We start from the raw sequence: 10,292 nt of genomic DNA, 5'->3' as shown, positions 1-10,292 counted from the left end.
GGGGATTTATATGTAACTTTTGGCATGAAGTTTATGTATAATATATTTACCTGTAACATCCCATTCTCCTCTGCGATGAAACCTGAAAATATAAAATAAAAACAAAATGAAAATTGGGTCAGTAAAACGAATCGACTTTCAATATTATATGTTAAATTGATTTGATAATGTTATAACAAAAAAATATTTTATTCTAGTTTGTTTGTATTTGACCATAATAAGGCTCAAAAATAATTTTTAAAAAATTAAATAAAATAACACAACAAAGAGGCGACAGCTAACCAGTCAGAATAAAAATATATGCAACCCTAAGACGACAGCTCAAAAGAAGAGTAAGCTACCTTTCTTTTACACTGCAAGCATACACTTCAATTCCCTCTTACAGAGCAGGAGAAAAGAAATTTAACATTTGCATAAAATGCCAATAAAGATATATGGGATTCTGATAAGTGGGCGCAAAATAAACGAAACAAAGGGAGAGGCCAACAAACAAAAAGTAACATTGAACATTGAATTTCCAAAGAATTATTTGGAGAGTTATAATTGAACTTAAAAATCGCATTCGTATAAATGCCAATGCATCTTGGCTAAAAAGATGCAGTCGATGAAAATTCTTCCCAACGACGACTACAACCAAATCATGAAAATTCTGATAGTCTTTGGTAAGATTACGAAATCAATAGGCAAACGGCGTAATGAATTAGTCTTTTTCTTATATTTGCAGCCCTTCTTTGTTCCTGCTGCTGCTATGCATTGGAGCGACAGGAAGAGGTGAGCTCAACGGTGAAACCATCACATAATTTTAGTGATAAACTTGTGCAAGAAATAGATCATTTAGCCCAAAAGGTAAAGGATCGCTTAAAGGAAACATCTAAGAAAGCGGTCAAAGATGTAAGAGACCACGTAACACCTCCCCCAGAAGTGACTGCCAAAGTGAGTCGTTTGGAGCATCATGTTAAGAAAATTATGCAACAAGTTGAGCATCATGTGCCACAGGTTGTGCAACATGCCATCGCACAGCGCAAGCAACATAATGTTGTAGTCAAAAAGGTTGTTGAGCCAAGCATAGAAATTCCTCAACATATCAAAGATGTTGTACAACAAATTCATCAACATGTTCCTCAAGTTGTACAACATCATGTGACCCATAAGGATAAACAAGTTGTACCCGATCGTGTTAAGGATATTGTGCAGCAAGTTCATCAACATGTACCACAGGTAGTACAACATCATATTGCCAGCCGTAAAGAAGTTGTGGAAGGCAAAGCAAATGTTGATTCTGTAGTACCCGATCGTGTAAAGGACATAGTCACCCAGATACATGAACATATACCCCAAGTTATTCATCATCAGGCAAATCATGCAGAGACCCCGGTTGCAGTTGTAGAAAAGAAAATAGTTGAGAATGTTGTGCCGGATCATGTTAAGGACATTGTCACACAAATTCATCAACATGTTCCACAAGTCGTGCACCATCATGTTGCTAATCATGTCAAACCCACTGTTCCTGTTGTGGTTGAGAAAAAACAAGTAGATGTTGTTGTTCCAGATCGGGTCAAAGATATTGTTAATCAAGTGCATCAGCATGTACCAAAAGTTGTCCAGCATCATGTTGTTAATCATGTCAAACCCACTGTTGAGCAAGTCGTTGAGAAAAGAAATGTAGATGTTGCTATACCAGATCGAGTCAAAGATATTGTCAGTCAAGTTCACCAACATGTTCCCAAAGTTGTGCAGCATCATGTCAAACCCACTGTTCCAGTTGAGAAGAAAGTAGTAGATGTTGTTGTTCCAGATCGTGTCAAAGACATAGTAAATCAAATCCATCAACACGTTCCCAAAGTTGTCGAGCATCACATGGTTCATCATGTCAAACGCAATGTTCCAGTAATGGCAAAGGAAGTCGTTGACACCAAACCTGTAGTCGTTGTTCCTGATCATGTGAAGGAAGTCGTTACTCAAGTTCATGAACATATTCCAAAAGTAGTTCATCATCACTTAGTAAATCATGTCAAGCCCTCAGTTCCGGTTGTTGTAAAGAACGCAGTAGCCAATGTAGTGCCCGATCATGTTAAAGATATCATCACTCAAGTGCACCATCATATACCTCAAGTAGTTCAGCATCGTGTTGAAAATCATGTCAAACCAACAGTTCCAGTAGTTGTTGAGGAAGCCGTCGTAAAGAAGCAAGTCGATAATGGTGCTCAACATCAAGTAGTACCAGATCGTGTAAAAGATATAGTCCAACAAGTCCATGCACATGTTCCAAAGGTCGTTCAACATCATGTTGTTAACCATGTCAAACCCACTGTTCCAGTTGTAGTAGATGTTGTTGTACCCGATAAAGTCAAAGCTGTAGTTAATCAGGTCCACCAACATGTCCCCGGAGTCGTACAGCATGTGAAGAACGTTGCAGAAAATGTCGAAAATAGATCAGCAATTGATCGCATAAAAGATGTCGTCAGTCAAATTCATGATCACGTTCATAATGTAGTTCACCATCAGGAAAATCATGCTAAGGAAGAAGGTGTTGGCGACAACGTAGTTGAAAAAGTGGTGCCTGAGCATGTTAAAGATTTGGTAACTCAAATTCACGAACACATTCCAAAAGTTGTCCAACACCATGTTGCAAACCAGGTTAAGCCCACGGTTCCAGTCGTTAAGAAAGAAATCGTCATACCTGATCGTGTTAAAAATATTGTGGCCCAAGTTCATCAACATGTTCCTCAAGTTGTGCAACATCATGTTGTCAACCATGCTCCATCACCCACAGTTGCTACTGTTGTGAAAACTGTTGAGAAAAAAGTAAATGCTGATCATATTGAAGGTATTGTTGAGCAAATCCATCATCACATTCCCCAAGTTATACAACATCATGGGGGTAATAATGTAAAGACCGTTAAAGCTCTGCAACATCATGTTACACATCAAGTCGACACCGAGACTCCGGTTGTGGTACAAACTTCTCTTAACGTTCATGGACACAACAAACCAGATGTAGTTGAAAAAAAGGAAGCACCAGTTACACCTCAAATTCCAACTGTTGTTCAGGAGATAGTTTCCCAAATTAATCAGCATATTCCACAAGTCATACACCAACATATGGCCAATAGAGATAAGCAGGTGGTTCCACATCAAGTAGTCAGTCATCGTTCTAGCGGCCATATCAACAGTGTTCAACATAAACCAACTGTTGTTGATGTTATCACTTCTCAAATCGAACGTCACATCCCTCAGGTTATCCATCACCATCTGGTGGCACAAAAACAAAGAGAACCCACTCCCGAGGAGAAGCAAAAAGTTCCCACTGATGCAGTACATTCCTATGTTGTCACCAACAAAAAGACCAACAAAATCGAGAGCATCGTTTCAAATGTTCGCAAACAGAAGTATCCCCATATAAATGTTGATATACATCTCGGACATCAACATCATCATCATTAGATAGGCCGGCAATCAACTTAAATTGCCAACGAACTGATCAATCGAAAAGTATTTTTTGTAATTCTGTGAATTTTTAATTCAAAAAGTTGCAATGTGTTATTAAAATACATGTTCATAAAAATATTTTCAAGTTCAAGTAATTTTTAATGAATTTGAACTTTTCAATAATATTGCCAAACTCCGAACCTATAGTTGAATTTTTTCGAGTTTTTGGAGAAAATATAGAACAGAAGTTTACCAACACACTTTGGCATTTTAGGTTTTGGACTCTTTCTACAACTAAACCATCTGCGAGCAATGCTACAAGGCACCCAACATCATCATTTGCTTTAAAAGTTGCAACAAACGTCGTAATTTTGCCATTGTGTGCCATAAAACTGAAACTTAAGACAAATGTTTTTGCTCGTTGGTGCTCCAATTTTAACATCTACATATGGCAAAAAATGAACTATTGGATCCAACAATTGTGGGAAATATGTAAATTAGACATTCATGTTATGGTCCTGAAAATTTAAAAAAAATCGCAAGTCTTAAGTACATAAAGGGTGATTATCTTTTTGGCAACACTGGTTCAAACAGCTCACGCATGTTTCATTGTTGTTGTGTTCTATCTTTCGTCTGCTTGATTCTGTTGAGTGTCAAGACCCAGGAACTCTGCGACTAAGATGGGGTGCGTCCACAGAGATCTGGGTCTAAGTCGAGCAGGTCTGGCTGGGCAGTCTGGTTATAATCGGGACATACATCTTGTACGTCGGCATCAATGCTTGCTCTGTAGGAGTTGAAGCGACCGCATCTGCCGGAACGTAATTGAGCCAGAACTACTCAAGTTTGCCGGCGCAAGTCAATTTTTTCACGTGCAATGAGAGGCGGTCGTTCTCCAAGGACTACATTCACCCGGTAGCTATTTACCGCATCTGCTACCGTAACTGCATGTATGTTGTCTAGACCTGCTTGATATCCTGCTTGATCTAGAGCTTCTCTCTTGTAGCGCTGAACCTCACGCTCTAGATCATGTAAAGGGTGATTTTTTTGAGGTTAGGATTTTCATGCATTAGTATTTGACAGATCACGTGGGATTTCAGACATGGTGTCAAAGAGAAAGATGCTCAGTATGCTTTGACATTTCATCATGAATAGACTTACTAACGAGCAACGCTTGCAAATCATTGAATTTTATTACCAAAATCAGTGTTCGGTTCGAAATTTTGACAAATTTTGTTCAGCGATGAGGCTCATTTCTGGTTGAATGGCTACGTAAATAAGCAAAATTGCCGCATTTGGAGTGAAGAGCAACCAGAAGCCGATCAAGAACTGCCCATGCATCCCGAAAAATGCACTGTTTGGTGTGGTTTGTACGCTGGTGGAATCATTGGACCGTATTTTTTCAAAGATGCTGTTGGACGCAACGTTACGGTGAATGAACACATTTCGAACCGAACACTGATTTTGGTAATAAAATTCAATGATTTGCAAGCGTTGCTCGTTAGTAAGTCTATTCATGATGAAATGTCAAAGCATACTGAGCATCTTTCTCTTTGACACCATGTCTGAAATCCCACGTGATCTGTCAAATACTAATGCATGAAAATCCTAACCTCAAAAAAATCACCCTTTAGATCTACCGTAAGGCTTCTGGGCGGTGGATATCTATCCACAAGATGATCATTTGAGTGGTCTCTGCCATAACAGCCCAAAAGGTATTGTTTAGACAGCATGTAGTTATGGCTTCGCGCTGGTAGGATCTTTGTCTCCTGATTGAGGTGGTCCACATGAGGAAACAGCCCGTCGGAGTTCGGAGGGCGGCATTCTGACAGATCTGAATATTATTCCACTGCGTGTCACCAAAGCTGACGAGACCACACTGGTGCTGCATAACTTACCATAGACCGGCCAATTGTTTGTACGTGGTCAACAAGGTTTCTTTGTTGGCACCCCAAGTGCTGCCGGCAAGTGACATGAGGACCTTGTTTCTACTTTTGACTTTATTGCAAACTGCTGTGGCATGTGGGGAGAATGAGTTGTCAAATGTGACGCCGAATATTTTGGGACTCTTGATGGTCGGAAACATTCCACCATCGCCCATCACAGTCAACTCGGTATTCACCTCACGCGTATTTGTAGGGAATAATGTAGCTGAAGGTTTGGTGCCAGGTAAGTTCGTTGAGGTAGACGTTCAACCTATCGCAGATCAACAATGGGTGGGGGGCCTTATCGTACAATCGTCCGCATATGATACGATCTTTACGCCCTCTGGAGGGGGTGGAATGGAGGATTGGTAGAGGTTACATAATGCCGGAGATATCACCCCGCCTTGGGGAACTCCCTGTTTCACTCTACGGTGCTTCGACTTCTTATCCCTAAATTTTGAACAAAAGACTGGCGACCACACAGATAATTCGCGACCCAGGGTTTCAGGCCTGGCTGGAGAGACGAATTGGCGATGTCTTAAAAAAGTTTGGCATTGGTGACCGTGTCGAATGCCTTCGATAGGTCCAGTGTCACGAGGACCGTCCTATCACATGGCCTGTGCTGATTGAAACCACGGCAAATGTGTGCGGTGATGGCATGCAAAGCAGTTGTTGTGCTATGCAGTCTTCGAAATCCATGTTGATACTCAGCGAATGGAAATTCTCCTGCGAGGCTCGGGAGGAGTAATGCCTCAAGCGTCTTTGCTACTGGTGAGAGAAGGGAGATCGGTCTGTACGACTCCCCCAAACGCGAGTCCTTTCCAGGCTTCAGTAGCGGGATCACTCTGCCCATTTTCCAGACATCGGCAACTATAAGAGTGTTCAAAGACAAGTTGGGGACAGTAGTAAGGTACTCAACTCCAGGTAAATCCAGATTTTTCAACATCAATGTAGAGATTCCTTCGGGGATGATTTGGCACCACGGATGACATTCGTAACTTCGCCCACGGTAAATTGTGATGTCGTGTGCAAAATTTCAAGTAGCTAGCTTCTCCCGTTCGATCGCTATCGAATTTCTACCGACGGACGGACATGGCTTGATCGACTCAGAACGTAAAGATCAAAAATATATATACTTTATAGGATCACAGATCAAAATTTGACAGAAGGGATGACTAGATTAGTATAACCCCATCTAATGGTGGAGGGTATAATTAAAGGTCTTTCATGGTTCAATTTAGGGCGAAATGGACACGGAAAAGATCTGTGGATGTTTTTATCCCACGTGGCATCTTTATACCCTACACCGCCACTGTGGTACAGGGTGTTATAAGTTAGGTTAGGTTAGTTTAAAAAGAGGGTGCGGATGCCACTATGGACATGAACCTATGCCAGTAATCGGCTTGTTGTGCGCTTTAAAAACTAAAAAGTAACCTCGAAAAAGTTGGTTCATGTCTGATATCGTGTCCCCACCTAAGTACCGGTGTCTGTTACCCGCGAAAGCCGGGCAATGACATAAGAAATGCTCCATCGTTTCATCATCTTCCCCACAGGCCCTATATCATTTGCTCGTGATAGCATGTGTATCCCGTTACAATACCAATAGCTCATACTTACCTCCTTCTTACTTCCTTTCAGTAGTAGCGTCGTCCTCTCCCGATCCGGATTACCCCATAGGATTTTCGCCGTTAACTTGGACAGCGTCGACCCGAAAGGCTTCGGGTTAACCAAGTTTATTGACGGCAGTCCTCTGGCCTTTACCGCCAAATCATCTACCCTTTCATTTCCCCTTACTCCGTTATAACCCGGCAGCCAAACGATGCGGATTTTGCCATCCTCAGAGAAGGCGTTAATCTCCTTCTTACACTGCAAGACTGTAAGTGACCTTACCGTACCGGTTGTTATTGCCCTTATGGCAATTTTACTGCCGGTAAAGATGTTCACACTCGACATCCTCGCGTTAGCACCACACCTCCTCACGCATTCCGTGATCGCCCGGATCTCCGACTGCAGGACCGTATTATGGTCAGACAGTCTAAAACAGATCTCAGTCTCTGGGTTCTCAACGTAAACCCCCAGGCCCACACTGTGCTCTAGCTTTTACCCATCCGTGTAACATGGTCTTCTAGATGGCAATACTAGGGTTCCGTCAATCCAAGACTGTGCAGATGGCAGTAGTGCCTCGCACTCAACTTCAAGGTTCATCTTAGGTATCCGATCGGAAACCTCTTCCCTTCCTTCCAGGTTTCCTATCGTCGCTTCGATTATACCGCTATGGTATGAGCTGCTCCCATCCCATAAGTATTTGACCTTGTCAGATATCGAAATCGTCTTATTGAGGAAACGTGGTGCGTTAAATTCGCCCACCTTCGTCTTCCTCGTGAACAGGCATATATCAGTCTTCTCTGGGTTAACATTGAGACCTCTGGGTCTAGCCCAGTCATATGCCATATGCAAGACCCTTTCGGCCCTTCTGCATAGCTCGTTCGGATCCTTACCCCTTAGAAGTATAATAACATCGGCTGCGTAGCAGACGGGTTCAAATCCCTCCTCAGTCTGCATCCGTAATAGGTCTTTTATGGTGGTCACCCTTAGGAGTGGCGATTAAATGCCCCCTGTGGCGTGCCCTGTGTCACTTTCTCCCTTATATTTATGACATGGGACACACAATTTATCCACCTGTTCCTTAGCATATGGTTTATCCAGTCTCTAAGGACCGGGACCATCCTGTACTGATCTAAGGATTGGATCAGTGTGTCGGTCCGCACATTGTTAAAAGCCCCCTCGATGTCAATGGATGCCGCCAGGGTGTACGTTTTGGCATCGAAGGATTCTTCTATTTTATGCACAACCTCGTGCAGGACAGTTTCCACCGACCTTCCCTTGACATAGGCATGCTGTTTGTATTTAAGCAGTTCGCTGAATGTCCTACTCTTTATAATGGTGTCCACAATGCGTTCCATTGTTTTGAGTGAAAAGGCTTATGGGTCTGTAGGCCTTTAGTGTCGCATAACTTGCCTTGCCGGGCTTGGGTATGACATCGTGACAGGTTATGAATCGTGGATTTTCGCGTATGAGCCTGAAAGTAAACAGCAGTCGACTGTATAGGTGTTTCAAGATGAGCCAAATCCAACAAAAATTGCTCACGCACGATGAACTTCCAAGCAAATGATTGCCTGTTTTTTCGGAAAAAGTAGACATATCGCAATCGTACCACTACAACAACGCAGAACAGTCAATTCTGAGTGTTACACAACCATTTGTTACTCAGTTAACTTCCAAGAAATCAGGAAAACCAACCGCCAAAGACGGATCACTCTTCACCACGACAATGCGAGCTCTCACACATCGGCTCAAAAAACTGCATTTTTGAGCACCCAGAACATCGATTTGATGAGTCATCCGCCTTATAGTCATGACTTGGCACTGAATGACGTCTTTTTATTCCCATACGTAAAAAATAAAATGAGAGGTCAACGTTTGACGTCACCTGAAGAAGAGGTTGATGCATTCAGAAAGCATGTAAGGTATATAAGATTCGGCCCGGCTGAACCTAGCACACATTTCCTTGTTAAAAATGTGTGCTAATTTTAACTAAAATTCTTTTAGAAAATCAAGTTTTGAATAAATTTTTTTCTATGGAAGTAACTTATTCAAATTTACAATGGTTTTCGGATCCAACCAAAATATGCCTGTGCTTCATTCCGTTACTTCATTCGCCGTTTTGCCTTTGGCAGTCCCTTTTTGAAGTGTCAGTTTTTTTTTAATGGGGGTCCTCATGTTTATGCTAAAGTAGCAACACTTCCTGTCCAAAGTAGCCTTTCTGTCATAGTCCAGGGAATTTTTTTATTAAATAAATTTGTTTTTTATTGATTTATCCCTTAAAACAAAAGCCCTTATTTAGCTGTCTATTTAAGTTGTTAACCAATTTTGATGGTTAAATTTAGACACAAAGACCTGTTTGTGAGTGGAAAATACAAATCTAACATCGATATCACAGCAGCAGAGCAGGGGATGTGCTGGTTTCTCTTTTGTTTTTGTGTGTATTGTATTTAAAGGGTCAGTGGGTCATTGTCGAAAACAAGCCGCTGGCTAGCGATAAAGTTGCATTCAATTCCATAAATAATTTTAAAGCCCATTGTGGACAGTATTTCATTTAATTTTAAACGCGACATTTTATTGAGGCAGTATAAAATGCCCACCAGACCTTCGATAGCTCAGTTGGTAGAGCGGTGGACTGTAGTAAAAATGTTTCAATGGGATTAGAAATCCATAGGTCGCTGGTTCAAATCCGGCTCGAAGGAATTATTTTTGCTTTGCAGTTGAAAGATAATGCAGATTGGTATGCTTAGCGACATAAGGTTATAAGTATAGAAATTGAGATAGCATTTAATATACTTGCTCGCTTTTTATACCCACCACCATAGGATGGTGGTATACTAATCTAGTGATTCCGTTTGTAACACCTCGAAATATTCGTCTGAGACCCCATAAAGTATACATATTCTTGATCGTCTCGACGTTCTGAGTCGATCTCGCAATGTCCCTCAGTCCGTCTGTCGAAATCACTATAGCGGTCGAACGCTTGGAGCTAGCCGCATGAAATTTTCCGCATATACTTAATATTGGTGTAGGTCGTTTGGGGATTGCAAATGGGCTATATCGGTTCAGATTTAGATATAGCTCCCATATAAACCGATCCTCCTATTAGACTCCTTGAGCCCTTACAAGCCGCAATTCTGTCCGATTTGGCTGAAATATTGCACATAGTGTTCTGTTACAACTTCCAACAACTGTGACCACATACGCTCCTAATCGGTCCATAACCTGATATAGATCCCATATAAAGCGATCTCCAGATTTGATTTCTTGAGCCCCTGGAAGCCGCAATTTTTCTCCAAATTGGCTGAAATTTTGCATGTGGTATTCCGTTATAACTTC

The 10,292-nt window shown here is 41.6% G+C and overlaps 1 protein-coding gene and 1 non-coding gene across 2 annotated transcripts; both read left to right on the top strand.

Annotated features, from left to right (window-relative positions):
* Window positions 1-393: 393 nt before the first annotated feature.
* Window positions 394-3,476, top strand: LOC106084991 (uncharacterized). Its single transcript, XM_013248982.2, has 2 exons — window positions 394-662; window positions 725-3,476. Exons 1-2 carry the CDS (start codon window positions 596-598, stop codon window positions 3,442-3,444), a joined length of 2,787 nt encoding a protein of 928 aa, XP_013104436.2. The 5' UTR covers window positions 394-595; the 3' UTR covers window positions 3,445-3,476.
* Window positions 3,477-9,557: 6,081 nt separating this feature from the next.
* Trnay-gua (transfer RNA tyrosine (anticodon GUA)) lies at window positions 9,558-9,655 on the top strand. The gene is made up of 2 exons: window positions 9,558-9,594; window positions 9,620-9,655. It is a non-coding gene; the product is annotated as a tRNA-Tyr (tRNA).
* The last annotated feature ends 637 nt before the right edge of the window (window positions 9,656-10,292 follow it).

This window comes from Stomoxys calcitrans, chromosome 4 (assembly GCF_963082655.1).
Source record: "Stomoxys calcitrans chromosome 4, idStoCalc2.1, whole genome shotgun sequence".
NCBI classification, from domain to species: domain Eukaryota; kingdom Metazoa; phylum Arthropoda; class Insecta; order Diptera; family Muscidae; genus Stomoxys; species Stomoxys calcitrans.
This window is presented reverse-complemented; position numbering and strand designations above follow the sequence as displayed.